Raw genomic sequence first — 27,450 nt, 5'->3', positions numbered from 1 at the left:
AGAGGCCCACGTACAAAAAAAAAAAAAAAAAAAAAAGAATTTCAGTGAAGAAAGAAGAAAACTAACACTTGGTGAACATTTACTATGTGTTAGGTACTGCAGGAATGCTTTGTTTGTTAATCAATAATACTCATAATGACTCCAGGAAGTAAGCTTTATTTTCTCCACTTTTTTCAGAGAAACTGAGGTTAGGGAGGTTAAGTAACTTATCCAAAGTTAAGAGCAGAGCCAGGGAGGTTACCAAGATCTGCCTGACTCCATCAGAGTCACTCTCTGACTCACATCAGAGAATACTACCAAAAAGCACTCCCTACCATGATTATAAACGTTTTGGATTCATTATATTATTATATTAGACCCCAGGCTAAATTATTTGTAAATTCTATTGGCACAAATGGTACAAATTATAATAGATGTTATTTTTCATTTGGGATTTATCAATTAAACAAATGCATTTTGGTTTATTCACTGCATGAAGTTATTTCCCCGAAAAGGCATTGTTTACTGCCTTTTGCTTGGCTCTGGAAGACCAAGGTCTTTGGCAGACTGAGACATTAGTCTGACCTCCTGCTTAGTCTAACATTTTCATTTTTAAAAAGCCAGTGGTAAATCAAGCTGAGAGCCAGATATCCAGTCAAAAATTGATTTAGTAAGGCATTGTAACTCACCAATTACAATCCTACTTTTTGCCTTATAATGTAATCTCTTCAGCACTTACCAAATCTAAGGACACACACACACACACACACACACTCCCCTTGCCTCCTCTCTCTTTCTCTCTGTAAAAATACACTTTGGAAGAAAATATTAATAGATAAATGCAGACATCTGAGACATGATGATTCAAGCAGCAGGAATTTAAAAAAAATTATGCTCCTCACTAGTTAATGGACTTTTCCCCAAATGTGTTTTTCTTCAAATGTAAAAAACATATTGGAAAAAAAAGAGAAAAATATTGGATATAATATTCTTATGTAGATTCTTACTTAGAATCTAAAAAGTTAAAGCCATACAGTTATAAAACAAGTAGTTTGCTTTAGGGAGAGACTATTTCTCATTCAAATTCATAACTCTCAAGCATCCTGTACATGTCCAATAAATGATGATTAAACTGAATTCTGTAACCCACTCATATACTCAAGGAAATAATGGTGAGCAATTCTAGGAGAAATGATTATGAGTTCATTAACTAGTTTTTAGTTTTATTGCATGGGAGTAGCTTATAAATAATTTGAACAGCTTTGTTTTTTGTTTTTGTTTTTTCTTTAAGAGAATAACTGGGAAACAATCAGTGAAGAAAAATGTGTGCTGTCTGGATGGCCGTGCTAGGGAAAGTGTGCTCATGGTGATGTTAGTGCCCTAACTTCAAGTGCTCCGACTCCTAAGCCCTGTGCTACTCTTCCATTGCCCACCATGCCTGAAATACTCTCTACTACTTGAACATGGTAATAATGTGGTATAAGGGAAGAGCAGTAGACTAAACCATGTCAAAAAGCATGGACTCCAGCTTCACCTTTGGCACTCTGCTGGCAACGGCACTGTGGTCTCTTAACCCCTCTGGGACTCTGTTTCCTTACACCCAGGAGGATTGAATTCTGCTCAACTGAAAGAGTGCTTGGGCAGATCATGAGGAATGCTTGTACACATGAAAACACTTTATAAACTGTAGTACTTGATAAAATGTGGAAAAATATTATCACTGCTCCTATCTCATTACAAATTTTCTGCAATAAAACTCTGCTAAAAAACAATCTAAGAAGCCTCTTCACCTACCAGGGGATGATTTCCCTTGTGTTGTGTTTTCTGTTCTGTCCCTCCCACCCAGCACCCTCCCCTTCTTTGAAGTTACTTGATGGTTTGAATTGCAGTAAAGATTCTGACTGTCTCATTATTGTTTTAAAACTCAAGTAAGTGATGTCTAGACTGTTGAAAAGGAGATAAAACTGAATAAAGTACTGCCACTGAAGTCTGCCCAAGTCACTTCATTTTCTTGGTTTGATTTTAAAACAGTATTTCCCTTTAAGAGGCAGGTAGATTGGTAATCACCAAGATCATAGCTTTCATACAAGGTAAATGATTCCCCCCTTTTGTTCTTTTTACAGAATACACACAGTTGGGAGGGTAGATAGAACACTCAAGATACAAATGGATAATAAAGTAATTTCTTATACTCCACTCTACCTTATTGATTTCTTTTTAAAAAATTTTAAACACTTTTATTTGGCAATAATCTCAAACTTAGAGAAGATGCAAACATAAAAGTTGCTTTACTTGATTTCTAAAGGGAAAGTTTGCTTCCCAGAGGGTATTTATCTTCATTGGAAAAACAAAAAAGAAACCCTAGGATGTAGATTAAGTAAATAAGCCAGATTCTTATGCTTCACGATTTATGAAAAGAAAACAATAAAGCATGCTAAAGTTTTGCATAACTGTTTTAAAGCAGAACTTTCTTTGCATCTCCTCTTTCATGTTCGCTTCTGAATTGTACTCATAATATAAATAGTAGAAAGAGTTAAGATGTGATTATTTTCCAGAAATGATTATATTTCTTGTGAGAACTCAAAATATGTTGATTAGAAGAATATATAGTTGGTACGAAAAGAATTAGTCGTTATCTAGAATTTTTCTCTCTCTGTGTTATCCCATTTTTCTGTATAGTTGATTTTTTTGTGAATCATTGCAATCAGCATTCTCAGGTCTTAAATGATTTCTCTTTTACTGAGCACTTGAATTATCTGCACAGTGTAGCTTAGGAATTTTAAGAAAAAAAATTGTTTTCTTTTAATGAACTCCGGCTTTTTCTCATTTTGTTTCAAACTTTCTTCTACTGAGATCCTAAATAATGTCTGATTTTTCATTTGTAAAAGTCTTAAAGGAACCAGCTTTTATGATGTGATATTATTTGCTATATATTTTCATTTTTATCTTTCCTGTTAGTTTATGCACATACAACTAACTGTGTTATCTTTAATTTCTCTGGTTTGCACTAAGGAAGTTTGAGTTTTCTGCTATTATATCATAAAATACCTATGTCATTTTGATGTGAAATTTCCAGAGGTAGTTTCTGTGGAAGGACTTTCATGATGATTTGGTTTATATGTTTACTATCTAATATATCCTTGAACTTTAGAGACTAGATTTTCAGTTGTCAACAACACAAAACGCTATCGATGATATCCATATCAAATCATCCACATCAATAAATTGGGAGGCAGCTTTTGGATAACACAGCAGTTTTGTATCTTTTGTGGTCCCTGCAGCTTAATTGAAGTAATATTTGACTGTTTCCAATGTACAAAATCTGTGCTAGATATCTTTAAGGATAAAAATATGAGTGAGGCGTAGTCTAGGGTCCTGCGGAGTTTATAAAGATATAAGTATTCAAAGGTTTAAATTCAATACCTAAAGTACTAATTTGAAAGACCAGACCTAGGACCCAATATAAAAGAGTACTCAATATATTAAAGGTCAAAGTTTAACCTTAAACAAGGAATTAATTATTTAGCTCTTAAAAAATGTAATTAAACAATTAAATCAAAAGTAATTTTCCCACAATAATAAACTTTGGTGCAATAATATAAGGATCTCATGATATTAAATCCCACTTAACAACTTAACTATGATAATTCCAGTTTAAAACATTATACCCTAAGTGCGATAGTCATTTTTGATTGTTAGGTGCATTGAAGTTTTATTGAAAAAATAACAAGACCTAACCAGACTCTTAACATTTCACAGTAGTTTAAATATTCAAAAACATAAACTCCAAATTGTGGTGTTAAGTAATGATGTTTTAAAATGAAATGATATATAGCCTTAATAGGAGGATCTACAAAAGTTACCAGGATCATCAAATGACATAAAGTGTAGTGCTCATTTTATTTTTAGTTTGTTTGGGATAATAAAGAAAACTTTGTACTGTTATATATACTTGGCCCTCTGAATTGCTGGTGATGAGTTGTGTTTGCAGCTGCCTTAGCTGCTTTGGCACCATCTTCTGGCCCATAATGCTTGACTTCAGAGAATGAGACTGAACATTAGTGGAATCATCAACTGGGCACTTTTGGTTCATCCTTCTCTTCACCTTTCCTGTTTTCTGAAGATGCACTTGATAGTAGGATGCCTTCCCTCCTTATTCTGGTGTTCCCTTAGTACCTTACTAGTGAGTACCATATGCTGACCCCATTCTAAGCTCTTTCTCTTATTAACTTAATTAATCCTCACCTCAACAACTTTATTACTCCCCTCATTTAACAGCTGAAGAAATGGAGAGCAGAGAGAGGTTAAATAACTTGCCCAACATTACCCAGGTAGTCACAGTGTAGCTGAGGCTCAAACATAGGCAGGCTGCCCATGCTATTAACTTTATAGTCTCTGGTGAATAATTGTTGAATGAATGAAAGCCATTTTCTCTCCAAATCTATTTGAAAATGCAAGAGCTGAGATAAATTCTTCAGCTGCCTTCTTAACTCCAATCTCTGTTCCCTCTAGTCAGCATTAAATCCCACATCCAGACGGATATGTCAGGCTTTTTGTTATGCTTTCATTACTGCCCTCAGGTCTTCTGAAACACACCAATTCACCTAAAGTATTTATCCATATATCTTACACATGTATACATTTTAATCTTTTAAAGTGCCTCCCTTTTCTTGTGCATATGTGTTCTCTGTGAATAGAAAACTGGAAGAAACTATAAATATTTTTCCTGTGAAACATTTTGGCATGCTGCTTTTCTTCTTATTCCAGGCTGCATAATTTCAAATTTGATTCCTCACATTGACCTTTGAGAATAGCTGTTGTTATTTTTACTTATTTATCAATAATGGCAATAAGAAAAAAAACCTCTAATTCTCTTATGGAGAATTCTGTACTTTCTTTCAATATCTTCTTCATTTCTAGATGGAAAGATAGGTATTCAAAGAATATTGATATATTTAGCACACTCATGAGGATATGATATATATGATGTATGTATCAATATATGATGACAATGTATATTACGTTATCTTAATAACTGGCAATGTAAAAACTTGTAGGAAGGTGGAGCTTGCTAACAGCAGCCTACATCTATACAAAAAGAGTTGAATCCTTGAGTTTCCAATGATACATTAACATCTAAATATAATCTCTAAATTTGATGAAGGTTGTTAAAGGCAGGACCCCTTCCAAAAACCCATTTATTTTTGGTAGGAAAGGGTAGACTATTAGAAAGACAGCTTTTAATTTTGACTAGAGGTAGGGCACTCTAAAAGTTAAATTTATAATTCTTGTTACAATATATTCTTAGTTTCTCATATTTAAAATAATGTACTAATTCACATCAATAGAAATGAAGAAAATCAGTGGTTTAAGAATATTTTGACCGTTGACTGCCAATATGTCAGGGATTTTTAACTGATTTTTGAAATGAGTCAATCAAAATGATAATTAGGGATTTTGATTTTAAAAGACATGTAAACTGGGATGTTGGCATTCTGTATATTTATATTCCCATTCTGCTAGGGTGGACCCATACATGACAAAAAATGAAGAACTCTGGTGCAAATCAAGTATTTACATGGTTTCATAAACAAATTAAGGTGGTGAGTAAAGAAATACTTAACAACGTCCATAGGCTAGATTCTGGCGGGTTTGTTATAACGAGCATGCAGAGTCTCTATAACCTTCTGACAGCCTCTAGCTCTGTTTGGCTTGTGGAGCACGGAGGCAAAATAACTCAGTGGGAACGGAAAGGATTTGAACCTTTAACTCTCTTTTGTTCAACTTGATCCCTCCATTTTTTTCAGCAAATTGAGTTATAAACAGAGGATATAGGAGTCCACAGGCATAATAACATGGAAGTTGGAGGATTTGGGATTGGGTCCTTGTTTGGCTTTCTATACTTTACTCTGCTTGTGTGACTCAGGTAGCCAAACAGTGCATTTGGGTTTATGACCAAAGTCAGACATTCTAACTCTTCTGCTCTCCATGAGTGACTGCAGAGAGGGAGGTTTAAGACTCAGAGAACGGCTGTTACACAGGACATTTTCTTACGCATAAAATAGCAAATTGAAGCTTTTGTCGTAAAGAAAATGGAATCAGTTGGCTGACAGTGGAAACAAAATCAGCATTACTGCCAGTTATTGACAGTTGGGAAGTTACTTCTTGAAACATTTTTAAAAAGTACGTTCAAGGAGCAAGTGAAGGCACATTCTCTTAAATACACTAACCGGTTGAAATATGAAAATGTTAAATGTCTGAGCATTAAATTTAAATGATGAAGAAGAGAGATGTGCCCAAGGCATTTGTACTGACACAGGAAGAAAAGATTACTGCAGGTGACTGAATCAGAACAGAAGTTTAGAGAAGGTTATCAAGGGAAATAAAAAGAAAAGTGACTTTTTCATCATGATGACCAGAAACACCACTAATTGCCTATCTAATTTTAAAATGCCGACCTATAACTATTTTGAATAACACTGATGTGTTCTGGAAATTAAAACAAGAAAAATTAAAAAGAATGCGTGGAGTAATAATGCAACACATCTGTGTAGCTCTTTAAAAGTAATCTCTAAAATTTTTTTCTGTTTCTCTCTACCCTTGGGTTTCACACAGCAGGTCCTCAGTAGGTATTTGTGGTATTGAGTTGAATGCAATCATTGAATGCCAAAGCATATTCTAGGACTGTTTCTTCATTTGTGCCTCAAAATGTCTCTGTGAAGTAGTGGATGCACAGGGTAGGGGATATAACTGAGTACTTGTGAGGTCAGACAGAGGTCGACTGTCAGGTTCTTGCAGTCAGAGATCTTGGGCTAAAGTACTGGCCCAATCTGAGCCTTAGTTTACTCCTCTGTAAAACAGGAATTACAGTGGAAACTCACTGGTGAGGATACATTGCAATAGCACACCTGAAGCACTTAACAGAGTGTTTGGAACAAAACAATACTCAGTAAGTGTTAGCTATGAAGATGCTTTAATCTGATGTTCCTGTTTAAGCAGCAGTGGTTAATTAGTCTCTGAATCACCTTAGGAGGTCTCTACTCCTAAGTCTATGCTCTTAAAAAAAAAAAAAAAGGAATATAAGAAAGCAATCTTTTAATGACAGCATCTTTTACATGGTCTTTCAGATGAATAAAATATGGCTTCATGTTGACTGAATTTGGATTACGTAATTAGGAACAAATAATTGTTCATTCCTAATTTTAAAGGTGTATATGGCTGACAACTTTTATTTTTATGGGCTGTCAAAACATTACTGTCTAATTATCCTATGACTAGTGGCTCATTGAATCGGGTAGACGTTAACGACTCAAGAGAAAGGCATATTAGGAGGACCTGTACATTAGAGCATCAAAGAGAACCCAAATTTTCATGATATTTAAAAAAGCACAGCATATCAATTTTTGGAAAAACTCCCCCAAGAAAACCGTCACCAAGATGGTGGAGTAGAAGGACGTGCTCTCATTCCCTCTTGTAAGAACACCAGAATCACAACTAACTGCTGAACAGTCATCGACAGGAAGACACTGGAACTCACCAGAAAAGATACCTGACATCCGAAGACAAAGGAGAAGCCACAATGAGATGGTAGGAGGGGCGCAATCACAGTAAAATCAAATCCCATAACTGCTGGGTGGGTGACTCACAAACTGGAGAACACTTATACCACAGAAGCCCACTCACTGGAGTGAAGGCTCCAAGCCCCACATCAGGCTTCCCAACCTGGCGGTCTGGCAATGGGAGGAGGAATTCCTAGAGAATCAGACTTTGAAGGCTAGCGGGATTTGATTGCAGGACTTCAACAGGACTGGCAGAAACAGAATCATATCAAGCATCTTTTCTGACCAAAACGCTATGAGATTAGAACTCAATTATAGGGAAAAAAACGTAAAAAACAAAGACACATGGAGGCTAAACAATACGTTACTAAATAACCAAGAGATCTCTGAAGAAATCAAAGAGGAAATCCAAAAATACCTACAGACAAATGACAATGAAAACACGACAATCCAAAACCTATGGGATGCAGCAAAAGCAGTTCTAAGGGGGAAGTTTATAGCTATACAAGCCTACCTCAAGAAACAAGAAAAATCTCAAACAACAATCTAACCTAACACCTATAGGAAGTACAGAAAGAAGAACGAACAAAACTCAAAGTTAGCAGAGGGAAAGAAATCATAAAGATCAGAGCAGAAACAAATGAAATAGAAACAAAGAAAACAATAGCAAAGATCAGTGAACCTAAAAGCTGGTTCTTTGAGAAGATAAACAAAATTGATAAACAATTAGGCAGACTCATCAAGAAAAAGAGGGAGGGGACTCAAATCAATAAAATTAGAAATGAAAAAGAAGTTACAACAGACACCACAGAAATACAAAGCATACTAGGAGACTACTACAAGCAACTCTGTGCCAATAAAACGGACAACCTGCAAGAAATGGACAAATTCTTATAAAGCTATAACCTTCTAAGACTGAACCAGGATGAAATAGAAAATATGAACAGAATCACAATCACAAGTAATGAAATTGAAACTGTGATTAAAAATCTTCCAACAAACAAAAACCCAGGACCAGTTGGCTTCACAGGTGAATTCAATCAAATATTTAGAGAAGAGCTAACACCCATCCTTATCAAACTCTTCCCAAAAATTGCAGAGGAGGGAACACTTCCAAACTCATTCTATGAGGCCACCATCACCCTGATACCAAAACCAGACAAAGATACTACAAAAAAATAAAATTACAGCCCAATATCACTGATGAGTATAGATGCAAAAGTCCTCAATAAAATACTAGCAAACAAAATCCAACAACACAGTAAAATGATCATACACTATGATCAAGTGGGATATATCCCAGGAATGCAAGGATTCTTCAACATATGCAAATCAATCAATGTGTTACACCATATGAACAAACTGAAGAATAAAAACCATATGATCATCTCAATAGATGCAGAAAAAGCTTTTGACAAAATTCAACACCCGTTTATGATAAAAACTCTCCAGAAAGTGGGTATAGAGGGAACCTACCTCAACATAATAAAGGCCATATATGACAAACCCACAGCAAACATCATTCTCAATGGTGAAAAACTGAAACCATTTCCTCTAAGATCAGGAACAAGGCAAGGATGTACACTCTCACCACTGTTATTCAACATAGTTTTGGAAGTCCTAGCCACGACAGTCAGAGAAGAAAAAGAAATAGAAGGAATACAAGTTGGAAAAGAAGAAGTAAAACTGTCGGTGTTTGCAGATGACATGATACTATGCATAGAGAATCCTAAAGATGCCACCAGAAAACTACTAGAGCTAATCAATGAATTTGGTAAAGTTGCAGGATACAAAATTAATGCACAGAAATCTCTTGCATTCCTATACACTAATGATGAAAAATCTGAAAGAGAAATTAAGGAAACACTCCCATTTACCACTGCAACAAAAAGAATAAAATACCTAGGAATAAACCTATCTAGGGAGACAAAAGACCTGTATGCAGAAAACTACAAGACACTGATGAAAGAAATTAAAGATGATACCAACAGATGGAGAGATATACCATGTTCTTGGAATGGAAGAATCAATATTGTGAAAATGACTATACTACTCAAAGCAATCTACAAATTCAATGCAATCCCTATCAAACTACCAATGGCACTTTTTACAAGCTAGAACAAAAAATCTTAAAACTTGTACAGAGGCACAAAAGACCCCGAATAGCCAAAGCAGTCTTGAGGGAAAAAAACGGAGCTGGAGGAATCAGACTCCCTGACTTCAGACTATACTACAAAGCTACGGTAATCAAGACAATATGGTACTGGCACAGAAACAGAAATATATCTCAATGGAACAAGATAGAAAGCCCAGAGATAAACCCACGCACATATGGTCAACTAAGCTGTGACAAAGGAGGCAAGGATATACAGTGGAGAAAAGACAGTCTCTTCAATAAGTGGTGCTGGGAAAACCAGACAGCTACATGTAAAAGAATGAAATTAGAACACTCCCTGACACCATACACAAAAATAAACTCAAAATGGATTAGAGACCTAAATGTAAATTGGTGGGAACGTAACTTGATACAGCCACTATGCAGAACAGTATGGAGTTTCCTTAAAAAACTAAAAATAGAATTACCATATGACCCAGCAATCCCACTACTGGGCATATACCCAGAGAAAACCATAATTCAAAAAGACACATGCACTCCAATGTGCATTGCAGCACTATTTACAATAGCCAGGTCATGGAAGCAACCTAAATGTCCAGCGACAGATGAATGGATAAAGAAAATGTGGAACATATATACAGTGGAATATTACTCAGCTATAAAAAGGAATGAAATTGGGTCATTTGTAGAGACGTGGATGGATCTAGAGACTGTCAGACGGAGTGAAGTAAGTCAGAAAGAGAAAAACAAATATCGTATATTAACACATATATGTGGAACCTAGAAAAATGGTAGAGATGAAGCGGTTTGCAGGGCAGAAGTTGAGACGCAGATGTAGAGAACAAACATATGGACACCAAGGGGGGAAAGCGGCGGGTGGTGGTGGTGGTGGTGGGATGAATTGGGAGATTGGGAGTGACATGTATACACTAACATGTATAAAATGGATGACTAATAAGAACCTCCTGTATAAAAAATAAAATAAAATAAAATTCAAAATTTCAAAAAAAAAAAAAAGAAAAGACAAAATAGGAAGATTTTGAGCAAGACTAATAAATAAACCAAGAGGGCAGGCATAGATAAATCATATTAGGAATAAAAAAAAATTGCAGATTGAAGAAAAAAAAGAAACCATCACCAACTTCCAAAAAGCTAACATCAGAAAACATCTATGAAATATATGGTTTATCAAATTCCACAAAAACAGATCTCTTGATATGCTGCTAAAAGTAGAAGCACTTCAATGGCCTCTAATGGAGACTAATTTTACCTATACATTGTGTGGAAAGAGAGGATTAAGAACATTGTGAGGGATAAAATGGAGGAGACAAGGAAATTAAGTGTTGCTGTGGGCTGTTTAATGTTAATATGTGAATCTTTTGCCTAAAATTGTGCATAGTTTTGAGATTTTAAATATATTCATTTATATTAATGAATAACCATGTCTTCAAAATCTAATCTATATCTACCTATGTTTTTTTCTTATTGAATTTAATCTTAGACTATATACCAGCTATTGTCAAGGAATTGCTATATTATGTAAAGCTGGAAGAAGGGGCATGGGGTTTTCTGAAAATGTGGAATTACAATGCTTCCCTCTTATTTTTCTATTCAGCTTACATAAAGCCAAAGATAATCTAAGTGATTCTGCATAAAATCAAATACTCTTTCCTTTAGCCCTTGACAAGAAAATATGTACCTCTTTCTGTTTTCTGTGCCAGCATCAGTGACACTTTCACTATCCTGATTGTTCTATCTTGAAATCTCAGACTTTTTGAACCTCCTGCATTTTCTCCTTTGGCTTCTGCAACCAGTTAATTGGGAAGTCCTGGTAATTCTCCCTCTGCCAGATGGGCTAACACCTGTTCTTCCCTTAAGATGTGGTCCCAACACCATTACTGTCTCTAGGAAGCTCTGTTGAACCCCTGAGCCCAGGTGGCCCCTCTCCTTTATATTTCAACAATACTTTGGGGATGCCCATTTTATCACTGAGCTTGCCACATCTAATTATAATTATTGCCAATAATATTCTCCTAGGGCAATGGTTCTCAAGTTTCGCCACATATTCGGGTCATAAATACTTAATTAAAAACCAACTAAATCAGAATCTCTGGGGAAGTAAGACCCAGGCCAACGTACATATTGTTAAAAGCAGCACTTCTCAAATTTTAATATGCATAAAATTCACCTAAAATTCTGCTTTTGTTGAAAAGCAGATTCTGATTCGATAGATCTCAGGTGGGGCCTAAGAGTCTAAAGTTCTAACAAGCTCCCAGACACAGATGCCGCTTATGCTAAATCAGCATAAAAGTTCCCCCAAATGGTTATGTATTTTAGAACATGGGTCCCCAACCTTTTTGGCACCAGGGACCGGTCTCGCGGAAGACAATTTTTCCACGGCGGTGGGCCGGGGGGATCCCAGGGCTGGGGACCCCTGTTTCAGAAAATAGCATCCTCCTTATCTGTATCCGTATCCACGTCTATATCTTACGCTCACAAACTTTTACCCAATATAAGACCACTTCTTTCTACTCTGATACCTCTACCTGCCACCACCTTTTCAGGTATGTAGAGGTGTTGAGAATTGTCTCATAAATCAGAGTTTGGGTGTCAATATTTCAGCTGTAACTGGCCTTCCTCATTGGTATTTACAAGTGCATCCCTCCCCAGCTGTGCCATGTCCATGTTTCTGTGTTAATCTTACTGGACACAGAAGAATGCTGAGGAGCATTAAGACAGCATGAGGAGGAAGGTCTTGCTATCTTTGCTTGTGATTCAATTTTTAAATTATTATTAATTAATTAATTTATTTTTGGCTATTAACCTATTTTTGGGTCTTCGTTGCTGCGCGCGGGCTTTCTCTAGTTGCAGCGAGCGGGGACTACTCTTCGTTGCAGTGCTTGGGCTTCTCATTGCGGTGGCTTCTCTTGTTGCGGAGCATGGGCTCTAGGCACACGGGCTTCAGTAGTTGTGGCACTTGGGCTCAGTAGTTGTGGCTTGCGAGCTCTACAGCGCAGGCTCAGTAGTTGTGGCGCACGGGCTTAGCTTCTCCACGGCATGTGGGATCTTCCTGGACCAGGGCTCGAGCCCATGTCCCCTGCATAGGCAGGCGGATTCTTAACCACTGTGCCACCAGGGAAGTCTCTGTGCTTCAATTTTAAAGCATAATCTTGTATATTCACTTCATTGTCACTCCAGCCTCCAGACTCCATCTTCTGCTGCTTCTTGGATGCTTATGTGACTTTCTTTTTCTCCTTCTACACCAGGTAGCCTCTTGCTCCCACACCCATTCTCACATTTTCCCCCATTGTGAAGTCACTGTCATCCCTATTGACTTACCTCCAAATAACTGGAACCAAGGAACACACATATAAACAGCTGCTTATAATGTAAAAACTTCTTTCTTCTACTTTAAGTGTATTTGCTCAACCACACTACTTTTCCTTAGTTAATGCTTCTATCTGTTACATGTACAGATCAACCTTTTCAGTTTTGGGTCTCAAGAATAGGCTCTAAATAGGTATTATTTAGTAGGGCTGATGGCACAATTTAAGGTTCTATTAGCCTTTGTACACCTTTATATACCAATCTAACAACATTCCTATGGTTCCCAGAGTTTGCACCAAGGCACCCTGGGGTGCAGTAGGGAACTCACTGCAGCACCAGGAAATATTTTAAAAATTTGAGGGAAATACAGCAACATGAGCTATCAGACATCTTGCGAATTACTAGCTCAGAGTAGATCACAGTTTCAACAGTAGGTGGTGCTACATTCCTTTCGATGATGTCATATATTTATTAAGATGGGTTTCCCACAGTGCCTGTGTTAAAAAGCAAGTACCGTGTGAAAATCAATGTGGAAAAGGAAACCAGGGGTCGGTGTCCAATCTGAGAAGTTGTGCAGTGTCCAATACGTGCCCACATTCCATTAGGAAGTAACTGGTTATTTAAGAGTGAAATAAAAATATTATTTTTTCTATTAATTGTTATTTTGGTTACTTATTTGTTAGAACATAAATACGTATTAAGTTGTTTGGGCCTAATTATTTCTTTTGGCCTAAGGGCATTGTGAAAAAATTATCGAGATGTTACAGGCATTGCGAACCAAGAAAGTTTTGGAACCTCTGCTATAGTCAAAATGTTTTTTTTCCCCCAAAGTTCTTGACCTTGTGGATTCGGATAATCTCATCAGGTACCTGTTTACTCCAAATCTTTTAAAAGTGGACCAACCTGTTGCCACATGAGAAACGAACCTTTTTTTTTCTTTTTAAATATTTATTTTTTGTCTACGTTTAACTGTGGTAAAAAACAAATTGTAGTCTAATCCCTTTGTCTGTTGATAAAACATATAGTCCAAAGACAGATTCAGGAAAATGCCTTATCAATAGTTCAGGAACACCTCTTACATACATCTGATGTAGCAATGCTGGCACCTACGATAACTTCAATTATTGCCCTTGACTTTTTTTTGTCCAGTGTATATTTTTTATGGGTTATAACTTCAAGGAGGTGGGGCAGGGGCAGATAATGATGAGGAAGGGAAACTTATCTTGCTGCCGATAAAATATCCAAATCCAACGAATCAAACTGAAGCTGTGATTGTGAAGGGGTTTTCCCACAATCCTCTACATTTGCCAGCCACTGAGAGATCCGTTAATTATATCATTTTACTTTTTCAATGATATAAAAGTCAGTAATCCACTTCCACGCATTACAGACAGATTTAATAGAGTGTATACAATGGAGTTTTCATCAATAACTTCTTTCTGCACCTACTACGTGCCAGCCACTAGTTCTTGTCTCACTTTACGCTGCAGCTCCATGCCGTAGGTAGGCATTGCTCCATGCATTTTCTAGATGAAGAAACTAAAGTCTGGAAAGGTTAATAACCTGCCGTGGGCCAGACAACTGGCAATTGGCAGCACAGTGATGCAGCCTCAGATCTGCTTGACTCCACAGCTTGCAATTTTTCCCCATGGCAATATTACCTCTCACAATTATAATCATAAAACTGATTCTTCTGAGGTTTTATCCATTGTTGCTTCTAGTATTTTGAAATATCTGGCCTTTTTTTGTTGTTGTTGCGGTACGCGGGCCTCTCACTGTTGTGGCCTCTCCTGTTGTGAAGCACAGGCTCCGGATGCGCAGGCTCAGCGGTCATGGCTCACGCGCCCAGCCGCTCCGCGGCACGTGGGATCTTCCCAGACCGGGGCACGAACCCGTGTCCCCTGCATCGGCAGGTGGACTCTCAACCACTGCGCCACCAGGGAAGCCCTACCTGGCCTTTCTTTAAAAATACATATATTTTTATGTAAAATGGCATCACAATTAGAGAAGAAAAAGAAAAGAAAGGGGGGATCAATTGTTTAAATACAGCACTGTAAAAAAACGTAATCTTCTATAACAATAATGTTATTTGTATTGTAGAAAGTGCTTTAAAGATTATAAGATTACTTTTACAATAACTTTTTAGCCTTGTTAGTGTAGTGCTATTCAAATTTCACAGAGGAAACGGAGTGAAGTACAAGTAAGTGGACTGTCTTCAGCAGTCACACAGTATGTGAATTTCATAGCAAATACAAGGTTAGACCCTTGGGGATCCGTGTTGATGTTCACCCCTTCACTGAATACTTCCTCTCCTACTTTATTCCACATTAATAATTCACTTCACTGGAACGATGCCTGGTTACCTCAGCCCAAGCCATGGATGGCTTTCCTTCATTTATTGTGGTAAATGCTTAAAGAGAATATTGGCACAGGGTTATTCAGGGATATTTGATAACAGATTGAAGCGTGAACATGCAGCCCCTGGAATCTGTAAAATTTATGCTTTTTGAGTGATATCCAAATATAGATGTTCTAAAATTGTAGCTGTAATCATAAAGACATTTTATCATCTCTATTATGTTTGTTCCCAGTGTGTTTACGTAAAGGATGTATGACAATTATTTTTCTTATCAATACCATGTTCTGAAACAGAGAACCTACGAAGTACAAACCTGTGTCCCTGTCTTTTTTCACTTATTTGCGGGATGCAGATATTCTGCAACGGGAATGTAGCTGATGATAAAATTTCAGTGAAAACTCATGATGACAGTATAACTAAGCTGTTTCCCTGACTCAGCTCCAGTAATCTGGAAGGGCTGTAATGAGCGATACGTCCTCATTTTACTTTCTGGAGTCAATAAAATGGTCAGATGATATTTGGAAATAGCACCTTTACATAACCATTTTTTCTCTTTTGTGAACCTTGCCACAATTAAATCATAAGTTTTGAAATGCCTGGCTCTTGCCAATTATGGGAGATAAGACAAAACAGCAACAGCAGTAACAACTAAATCTAAGGCAGTGGTGGGTTTTGAGGACAAAGGGCTCCATTTGGTCAGAGAATGGATGGCACTGTAGGTAGCAGAGTTAAAAAATAGTTAATTTGAACGTGGCCAAAGGACTAAAGCTCAGAATGTTTCCTTTCACAATGAGAAAAAGGAAACTTCTTTTCCTTACAGCTTAATCACTCTATTCCTATTTTTAATACATACTACTTTATAGAATAGCTGGACCACATTTTTCAAGCTAAAGTAAAAATTCAAGGATTTATGATAATCCTATGCGGCTGGTTGTAGGTGTTTCGGTTTCAACGGAAGCATTTCTCTTTCTTTGTTGCAGTGCTAACATTTCTCAGCTTCTCGCTACAGTCTTCCTGAAACTACTCAAGTGAAAAAAAAAGTCTTACCAGATAAGCAACAATTCTTACTGTACTGGGGGAATATTTCACATCTTCCCCATCTATTTATGAGAAGTAACTTCTTCAAGCTTTTAAAACCAGAATGTCAAAGAGCCCAGTGGAATCCTACCTTGCCCACATACTGATAATCGGATCCTGTGTATTCCTCCAGCAGAAAGAACTGATTCCACATCCAGCTCCTTTTCGAACGGTTCAGCTCATTTTTGCTGTTTCCAGAGAGCTCCAGGGTCCTTTTCTTTGCCGGGAAACCACTAGTCCTCTTAGATAATGGAGTTGAGAAAGTTGGGTAGGGCTGGCCAACCCAAAAGAGAAGCAAGAAGTATCGGTAAGTTCTCATTTTGATGACACAGTCCAGTCTCTGAGTAGTGGGTACCCTTCTCCTTGAAGTGTCTTTTTTCACTGCACTGTATCCAGCCTCATCCCTCCTCTCTTCCTTAATGTTCTTGGCTTGGCTCTCAGAGGATATCTGCAAAGAATAATAACATATTAAGCATTTTTAGAGATGCTTAAAATTCAGCGTTAGAGCAAATAAGCTCTGGGAAAAAAAGAGGACATAAATTTGAATAGCAAAACAACAAAAAATAAATTGTCTATCAATTTTGAAATGAGGAAAACAGTCTTTCAGATATGCTAAGTGGAAGGTGTGTTCCGAGTAGGAAGCTGCTCTTTTCCTCTCTCCTTTTCTATCACTTAAAAATCCTATTTTAAGTAATAGCATTGCTGTAGGTCAACATGCCAGAGTGGATTATTTCACTACTCTTTTACCTCTGAGTATGTGGGTTGAGATCTGGTTAGAAGAAATGAGTTTGTGTTTCTGATTCTATTTGCATATTTATCCTCATGAAAGAATATCACAGACAGTTTTGATTCAATTGAAAGTGGATAATGTTGAAATTTCGCTACAGTGTATCGAGCACCTGTGATGTGGAGACAGAAGCCTGTTCTGCAGACTCTTGGCTTCGGAGATGTGTTCTGATGGAACAGCCTGGGTCAAATAAGCTTGGAAAAGACCTAATGCCTTCCCTTCAGGATGCTCATTAGCATATTGAGGTTTCTTTTTTTGTTGTTTTTTTTGAAGATTTTTGTCTTAAAAAATTTTTTTTATACATATTGATGTTTCTGAAGTGAAATTTTGTAGCAATGATGATAAGCCTGCATTTAGTCCAGTATATCCCAAACTTGACCAGGAAACTTTTTTCCTCATACAACCCAATTAACACTACAGGATGGGTTAATGAACAACCTATGGAATTTGTATTTAACAGAATAAAGAATAAAATGAACAATTCTATTCAAATTTCTTTAGGAAATCCTGGTGGGCTTTTCTCTCTAAATTTTACTTGTATCATAGTCAACTAAGTATATATATTAAAATTGGTCCAACAGTTTCTATGCAATTTTCACAGGTACATCAGATATACCTCAATACCACAGTGAGGGCAATCGATGGCAAGATCTTCAGAAAAGTCAGCTATTATAATCGCGGTAATAATCTTCCATGACAAATACTAATTTTCAAAAACACAACCTAGCATTTGAAACAAATCCTTGGGCCAGAGTGCTTGGCAAAGATATCACAATTTGGTTTAATATCTTATGTAAATTAAGTAATACATGCCTATATCTCCTTCCTAAACTTTCCCATGTTTCTTGAAAAAAATCCAATAGATTACTCCTTCATCTTACTATTTGACATAGAAAACATATTTTCTTAAATAATACTAATAAAAAAGTGAAGTGCTTTGTAATGTAGAACAGAGTAGTAATTAAGCTGGTACAGTTAATAAATAAGTGCAGATAAAGAAGCAGGTTGTAGGTAATCTGATCAGTATTTTTTTTCCCCTCTATGTCAGAAAAGATTTGTTCCCTTTTGTCCTATTTTTCTACCGGGTAAATGTATATATGACCAGTTTTTTTTTTTTTTTAACCTCAGCAATTAATAATTATAGCCACCCAACACATGTTTAAGTGGAAGTTTTCTGTTGGAATGTAAGTGAAATATTTCACTTATTGTGTTCAGTGTTCAGCATTTTTAAACCTTTATTCCATTATTATGCATCTTCTTGACAGCAGGCTGGGGAAGTTGCAACTTCCACAGGTGAGTGAATTAGTACTGTGACAATTAGTCATGCTGGAAAAATGCCAGGTAGCTATATTTGTCATTATGTGGCCTTGGTACAGGTGTGGAATGACTGATGATCAATTAGGTAACGACGGTTCTTCTCTCTTCTTGTGGATGGTACATAAAGGGGACTGAGAGACCATATGGAGAAAAGCCCTCTAAAGACATCTATGCATTTCTAGTAGTAGATATTACACTGAAGTTGATTCAGTGGAAATTACATTTTTCTTAATTTCCCACACTCTCCATTATTTGTGTAGACAAATCCTGCAGTGAAGAATTACACATCTGCTGCTGCACTCAGTGTGTGGCCCACAGTGCTGGCAGGAAAGAGGGATGCAGAGAATGGAGGTGTCAGCTGTTTAAAAGGCAGACTCCTGAAGGCCATTTTAAAGAAAAATCAATCCCTGTGGATGTTGTATGCAAACTCTACAAGCTGTTGCCACTTGACTATTAAAGACTAGTTCTTTTTAATATCGCAGTTACCAAAATGTCAAGTATTTCATATTTTTTTCTGCTTGGCTGGTAATAAGCTTTTAAAGTGGTACAAATTTAAGCAGAGTTTCCAAGTATGGTAGAACATGTAGTTTTGCTGTAACCCAGCTCTTTTTGTACCAACTTGGTAGGGTGTATCCTTGTTAAAACTCAATATGCAAAATTACTAAAATTACCATGATCCACTCATATTTGGTGTTTAAAGGGATAGATTTCTCTGTGAAATTCTATAGTTAAAAAAAACTCCAACAAACTCTACACTGTTGAATATATAACTTAGCAATTCTCATATAATACTTCTCAATAGTCAGGATTGCATAGCGGTTAAGATTATCAGTGTTGGAGACAGATTGCCTGAGTTTAAATTGCTGTGAATTGGGGAAAATGCTTGATTTCACTGTACCTTAGTTTCTTCTTCTGTAAATGGGGGTAATTACAGTAACTACCTCATAGGGTGTTATATATGGATTAAATGAGTCATTGCATGCACTTAAAACAGTGCCTAGCACTCAGTAACGTATTAATAAGTATTAGCTGTTATTATTATTATTACTACTATTGTTACTATTATTTGCATTGCAAGTGTAGAATCCATCTACAGCAGCTTGCAAAAGTCTGCAAAAGATAGATTGGTTACCTCTTAGGCTTTAAATACTTTTTTTGTGTTTCAAGAGGCATCTCCAAGCAAGTCAAATTCTCTTAAAATTAAAGAATAGAAGCACTTTAAAAATCAGAATTAGTCCGTTTGCCAATTGTTTGCCTTTGTGTAGACTTCGATTCTGTATTTCACAGTGACAGTATAGAAACAGAGAAGGCGGAAGCTTTATGCCCACTGCCTGCCTCAAGAATATGGGCAAAAAGGAAAGTTCACTGGAGGACAGACTCATTCATACATTTAACATTTTGTTAAAGTTTTGAAAATCATCTTTACTTTATTCAGGTGAAAAAAAAAATCAGACCTAGCTTCAATGTAGCAATAGTGCCCTTGCAAAAATGGGACTGGACATACATGTCTTCTTGTAATTTAACATGCTGATATTATATTGGATAAGAATTTGATATAGTTGAAACTAATGATATACAGACTTTAGATTTTAATCTAAAAATATGAAATGAAAAAAAAACCCCATATTCCAAACATGACCTTAGATGCAAAAAACTGGATTCTTAAGGTGATAAATGGCTGTAAGTTCAAGGAAAGGAAGGAAAGGGCCTGGTATAGAACAACTTTGAGAAATATGGGAAAGTCGCTGACTTCTGAGCCGTCAAAATACAGGAAAACCACATGGCAAGTAGTAATCGGATGTGCTGGCTCGTTCTGTAGGTCTCGGAAAGTAAACTAAAATGACAAGAAAGTAATGGCCTACATAGACAATGAATTTTAAAATAGCAGGTATGGTTATTCAAGAAGGAAAGAACCAGAAGATTAGACAGTGGGAATGGAAAGAATACAAAACAGTGTGGATATTGTATCTTTTTGCCCCCATCCCTTCATGGCTTTAACAGCAAATGAGTTAGAGATATCAAAAACTCTATACAAATAAAACCTGACCTGCCTAATTACAGCCCAATGACAGTTTAGCAATGAAGTTAAAAGAGTACTTAATAGACCAAGTCTCTACTTTTTATTTTCTTTTTGCTAGAATCTGTTTTTTTTTTTTGGGGGGGGGGTGGATTTCTATTTCTTACAGGCAATAGTTTGAATCTTTGCAGAAGCCTTTTCTTAGTCATGTGTAGAAGGTAATTAAGATGTTTACGGTTAGTGGGGCAAAGCCCACATAACATTGATAATTACATACTTTGAAAATTTATTTGTCTGGCAGCCAATATGCATATATACTTCAATCTTCACAAGAGTACATAATCAAGTCCAGCTTTTATTTTAATGCATGCCAGTTAGAAGAAGCCTGGGCCTCATTAATTCAGGGTCTACCAATTTAGAATATGTGATAATTAATGGCAGAAGCTGGGCTGAAGTCTTCCTTTGATTAGCAAAATCTTTTCCACTAGATCACTGGAAATTAATAATGTAAAAATATTTCACAGGAGATATAGAATGAGAAGACAAACTACAATGTCTTCAAGTTCCTTGGAGTACTTTGGAATCACCTTTTATTTGCAAATAATTAATATGCTAATTAGAAAACTTTTCTATTGATTGAATTGCTTCTTTAGTGACTTATGTTTGATAACAGTCTGAATGACTCAACTATATTATCTGGTTTTGAGATACTGATTTTATTATACTATTTACAGACAAACAAGTAAATATTAGACAGATTTAAAAGCAATATAATTACTTTAAAGTTTTAGAATTCAGACTTAGCATACATTTGTTCTGGTGTTCTTGATTAATTCTAATCAGTGCAATATTACTATAATGCCATCTAGGCTTACAAATTAAACCAAGTACATTCATTCTTTGGTACGCAGAGCCTTAACTTTGGCATTGAAAGCAAGTAAGCATTCAATAAAGCAACATTATTAATATACTTGAACCATTTACCCTCTAAGAGAATGTTTTAAAATCTGTTATGAAATTATTTCTTCAGATAAATGGTGTTGCACAGAAATACTGGAGCATAGCACTTTGCATAATGCTGCTCACAGAATATTATCTACCCATAAGTCATCCTAACCCATTGGCATAACCCATTAGTAATGCTTTTAGCATATGTACCATAAGTCCCTTTTTGGTACATCTTCTCACATTCTATGGTCAGTGAAGTAGAAGACAGCTGGTTATTTACAACTATTTACCATTTCTCCTGACCCTATTGTATTCCAACTCTTGAGAGCCTGAAACCTCTCCATTCTCACACTGTCTTTGGGTGCAGTGGGGACAAGGATGGTATTTACTCCATTAAAACCGGCAAATCAAAGAAGCAGGACTGTGATGTCAGGATGAATTAAACAGAGTGAAGCCAAACGGACAGGTCTTCCTACAAGTAAATCTTTAAAAATATATATACGTTCTTTATTCTAAGAGAAGAGTTTTCAGCCAATTAAGTTTGTTCACGATTGACTTTCTGATCACCCAAGGAACTTTGTTTTGAATAGGTTGCCACCTGCTGTGAATAAAAATAAGTCTATAGTACATGGCTGATCTTCTAGAAGTGGTGACATAAGGATAGAACCAATTTAAAATTTTTGGTAGAGATTTCACATGAAGTCTTCATTTCGAAGCCTCCATTTCATTTTTCTGTAAATGTCAAAGTCACTGTTGAGTAAAATTGGTTCCGTTTCGTGTGTGTAATGAACTCCACTGAAATGTGTCAAACAGCCTTGGCATCTTTCATCACACAGCATTCCTCTTGTGCCAATGAATCATTATGGCAACAGTCATCGAATGATGCCCGAATTTTTTGTAAATGTTTATATTTGTGGATAATATGCCAGTCTGTTTGCAAACTGATGTGTTTCCAGATGAACCTATTTCAACAGTATTACCCTTGTTCTAAAATCATATTCCAGACATTGCATTAATGAAGATAAAATCAAATGTGTTACAGCACATAAAAGGGCGTTTTATACATAGTTGAGGCTCAAGGAATATTTGTTGGCTTGAAATACTCACTTGGGAACAAAAAACCCCAAAACTTGAATCAAAAAGACACAGTTCTTTTTCCACATTTTTTTTGGGGGGGGAGTCCAAACTATTTTATTGTGAGAGGAAGTATCAGAATATAGTTAAGAACAGACTCTGGCACGTCACATGTCTAGGTTAGAAGCTCAGCCCCACCCAACACTGGCTGGGCAAATAGGGGACCGATGTGTGTCTCAATATTTTTTATCTATAAAGTGGGATGATATTAATAGTGCTACCTTGTAGGATGGCTGTGAGGATAAAATGAATGAGAATCTATGTGAGGTCTTAGCTAGTAAGATGGTTACAACTACCTAAGTTGTCAAAGAATATCTTAGCAGAGGATACACTTTGCCTCCTGCACATTTCTTATTTTGCCTTTCACAATTAAGAAACTTCAGTCAGTCGCTCGTCTTTAAAGATCAATGCATGCCTATTTCTGGATTAACTTGAAACCACAGAAGCTCTGGTGACATCTTCATTTCTGGAGTGGAGGGAGCTGCCTCCTGAATCAGTGCTGGCGCTTCCCCATGATCCTCTTGGATGCCTGCCCACTGTGTGTTCAATTGCCATTCAGTTGTCTTTTGCCATCTCACATTCTCTGCAGTTTTCTTAAACCTGCTTGCTTCATTCCTTTATCAGTTATGAAACCTGCTTGCTTCATTCCCTTACTGCCTGGCTCCACAGGGCCATTGGGCTTGTGGATGCTCTCTTTGACTTGTGTGAACAAAGGAGAAGAGAAAGCATTTTATGCCTTTAACTAGCTATTCATGGCATGAATTTTAAACATTTCTGTAGCAAACTATATGTTTAGGTTGTAGAAATCTATGAAAGACTTGGTTTCATATTACTCCCTGCTTGTACATTAGGCTCTCTGGCAGCTTTACTTCTTTCGGATGCATAGCCGTTTAAGACAATGACGCCTGAACAAGACTGCAAGATGTCAAAACCCACTTGCGCCTTAGTGTGAATGATTTCAGTGAGTTTGGTCTTCTTCCAATAGCTCAGTGAAAAGGCAGCCCGAGTGTATTGGCTGGGAGCTACAAGGGTACCGTAGCGGGGGTGAGGAGTTCGAAACAGATTTAACTTTATTAAACTGCGAAAGGAGTCACATGGTTGCGTTTACCATTAAGTCATTGTGAAGTGACTGGCACATCACAGATGCTTTTTAAAGGCTCATACTCATGAAAGTGCTATGAGGAGTGGAGATGTTGTATTTATTCTTGCTGATATAATATCTAAGCCTTTGTCCATTATATGAAGTCTAGCTCATAATAATAGTTAAATTTGCTGTGCTCTATTCCTGAACTCACTATGTGCGCTAGATACTGTGCTGAGCACATCACAAATACGTCTTCATTTAATTCTGATGACAATCTGTGTGGTGGATGATATTCTTATAATTTCTGCAGATGAGAAACTGAAACTTACAGAGACTGAGTCACTTGTCTATGGTCAGGTAATGGGTACATGGTGAAGCCAGACTCCAGCCCTGGCATCAGACCCTGGAGTCCTTGCTCTGAACTCACTCTGAGGAGTCACAGGCCAGGCTGCTGTCCATGATAAGTGCTCATTATAGCTGCGACCTTACAACTGAATCTTCACAACTCCCCTAAACGTGTAACCACAACACAGGTCTCTGAGAGGTAAAAATAGTTGTCACAAAATGTATAAGCTAAATAAGAACAGCAAACAGAGTTTGCTTTGTGCCATACAATGGGATAAATGCTCTGTAAACATGTAGTCTTAAACAACAATTCTTTGAAATGGAGACCACCACTCTTATCCTTTACTCCAGACACAAGAAACACAGGCTTGGAGGGACCGGAGGCTTTGCGCAAGGGTGCACAGCTAGTGGTTGGCAGAACTTGGACCAAACCCAGCTAATCTAGAGGCTCCTTCTTAACCATAACATTCACTATCTCATTTTTATTTTGCTCATGGAAACAGCATCTGGGTTTTATTTACTCTCATTTCAGACCAAATTTGAACAAATTTATCATCAGGTTTCTAAATCCCCAGCAAATTAAAGAGACAGTGTAAGGAGTGCTGGAGGCTGGAGTCCCATTAGTAGGAGAGGGTGGCTGAAAGGCCCAGAGAAAGGCTTCAAAAGACAGGCAGAGGGCTTCCCTGGTGGCGCAGTGGTTAAGAGTCCGCCTGCCGATGCAGGGGACACGGGTTCGTGCCCCGATCCTGGAAGATCCCACATGCCGCAGAGCAGCTGGGCCCGTGAGCCATGGCCGCTGAGCCTGCGCGTCCGGAGCCTGTGCTCCGCAACTGGAGAGGCCACAGCACTGAGAGGCCCGCGTACCACAAAAAAAAAAAAAAGACAGAAAACTAAAGACAGAGTGGACAGGTAAGGAGCTGGCCCTGGTGGATAGGCGACACTCTGTGCTCCTATGCTGAGAACAGTCTGCACATAGTGACACCAGATAAACATTTGTAAAATAAGTGGATGCATGGATGAATGCATGAGCGACTGAATGTAAGAATGACTGAACGCCTGAATTGATGATAGGACTAATGACTAAGCATGGACATACAAAAACCTCACAGCACTTGAGGAAATCCAGCACATGAATAGTCGTGATAATGATTCTAAATCATTAAGAAGAGTTCCAAGTTATCTTGAATGTTTGGTTTGAGAAGGCATGGATATGTAGGATAAACACAAGCAATACGACTGTCAAAAGTTACCACAGTGATATCTGTTTGGCTGTGCTGTGCAGCATGCAGGATCTTAGTTCCCCGACCAGGGATTGAACCCAGGCCCTTGGCAGTGAGAATGCAGAGTTCTAACCACTGGACCGCCAGGGAATTCCCACAACAGTGGTATTTAGAAGCACTGCTGGGTGTTAGGCCTCACTGTCCTTCTCTCTCTTACTCCCCGTGTTATCTCAGGCAAGCTCTTCCACCTCTCTGAGCTTTTGTTTCTCACGTGTGACAGTGGGGCTGGTGTGCTGATATCCACCGATAGAACAGCCCTGTGGTAAGAAGCACACTCTGAGCCAGTTCACCCATATGTATCCCAGCATCAATACTTATTAGTCTTGAGAAGTGGGCAAGTGGCTTGATATTCTGTGCTTCAATTTCCTCATCTTCAAATTGGGAATAGTACAGTTTTAGGGTCTTAAGGGGCAGTACCTGATAAATAGCATTTCTCTTTCTCTTTCAAACTTCAAAGAAATTAAGAAAACAATAACGAAGGAGTGTTAGACACCAAAATCTCACTTTTATCAGCAAAAAAAAGAAAAGCCACGCTGAAAAGGTAGCTTAGTTTGAGAGCTTAGTGGGCTTGCTAAGTAAACCCAGCATTGGGTAGACTCCCCGCTGGAGTCGGGGTTACATTCTATTTTGCTTTTCTTTTACAAAAGCAGAAGTGGTTGTTACCTCTGGAGAGCAAGCTCCAATTCTACAGTTCAGAGCCAGAGGGAATAACTTTCTGCTCTCACCCCTAGCTGGCTCAGGTACAGTACCCAGAGGTCTGAAGGAAGTGATCGGGCAGAATCTGTTTTAACCCCCATGAATTAAAAACAGATCATTAGAGACATTAGTGATCCTGAGAGCCAGTAAATCACTTATTAATTACCAACAATTCTTGCACTTAAAGCTTTGCTTTCTGGAGTTGTTTACAGCATCACTAAAAGGAAAAAAAGTATGAATAATTTAAAGACTGGGAGTTTAAAGCTTCTCTTAAAATATCTCTCACTTCAGGTCAATTATTGCATTAAAGGCAAAATGAATTCTTTTCCATCTCTCTTCACCGTCCTCACCAACCCCACTCCCCCAACACACACAGAGAAATATGGCAAAAAAGGGAGGATATGCTTTGGACATTTACCTGTTAACACTGAAAAGCTACAGTGGCTATTCTCACCCAGAAGGACGGCACTGTTTACAGAGGTGTAACCTTTTACACCAAGTTGTTAATGGGAAAAAATAATTGAAGCCCTACTTGCTATTTGGATAGCTTCATTCATTCAGTGTGTTTTATGCAACACTTTATTTTCAGAGTATCCATAACCTAAATTAGATCCTTCTCATAATATCCTGGTGTAGTATCTTTGAAGAAATTTAATTGAATAAATATTGTATAACAACTTCAAGAGGTACTGCAACATTTAAAGGTTTATTCCCTGAGATTAACTAAAGTAGAAGGGGGCCTGTGAAGTTGGGGACATCTTAACTCATTCAGGCTAATGTTAACTGACCATCACACTAGACTTGAACTGGTCAGGAAGACAATGTGCTTGCATGGGTTGCTGGATGTTTTATCAATTCTGATGGCCTTCACTTACAAACTTTAATTAGAACCTCTGTTTACTGGAGTCAAATTGTGCATAAAATATCATGCAAAACATTTTAAAAGGGAATTTTAATTATACCACTAAAGAAATGCCCTTGCTCAGTGTTTACTAAACACTTGCCAGAACAAGTTAATTAATACATGTTTAAATAAGTGAAAGAAGAAGGGAAACAAACAAAAAAAATCACATTCATCTTTTGTCAAGTTTCACTGCAGTTGTCAAAGAAGTTCAATTTCTAATTTAAGGACTGCACTATCACAGTGTACATGTGTAATTATAAACAATGGGGCACCAGAACACAATGAAGGCCAGCAGAAAGATAATTCTCACTGGAAGTCGTTGTTCAAATTAGCTGTGCATTGTTATTTGATGTTCTGCAGTCATCAAATCAAGCGCTTTTCAATTTCATTCACCTATTAATTATTCCATGGTAGAAAATCAGAATGTTCACCTTACTTTTTTAATAGGTCAGTAATATGGCCTTTTACTTATTTAAAGCTACAGAAAAATACTTTTTAATAGAAAGAGCGTAATATGTAGA

General features: G+C 37.3%; 1 protein-coding gene across 4 annotated transcripts in view; it reads right to left on the bottom strand.

The window, feature by feature from the left end:
* CDH6 (cadherin 6) overlaps window positions 1-27,450 on the bottom strand; it is a 126,322-nt gene that overhangs the window by 40,950 nt on the left and 57,922 nt on the right. For all 4 annotated transcript variants that reach the window (XM_024755777.1, XM_024755780.1, XM_024755779.1 and 1 more), the window contains exon 2: window positions 16,509-16,865. In XM_024755777.1, the coding sequence (XP_024611545.1) occupies window positions 16,509-16,736 (228 nt within the window). In that variant the 5' untranslated portion in view covers window positions 16,737-16,865. The remainder of the gene's footprint in view (window positions 1-16,508; window positions 16,866-27,450) is intronic.

This window comes from Neophocaena asiaeorientalis, unplaced genomic scaffold, assembly GCF_003031525.2.
Source record: "Neophocaena asiaeorientalis asiaeorientalis breed wild unplaced genomic scaffold, Neophocaena_asiaeorientalis_V1.1 scaffold93, whole genome shotgun sequence".
NCBI lineage: Eukaryota > Metazoa > Chordata > Mammalia > Artiodactyla > Phocoenidae > Neophocaena > Neophocaena asiaeorientalis.
Note: the sequence above shows the minus strand (reverse complement) of the source record. Positions and strands in the feature narration are given on the sequence as shown.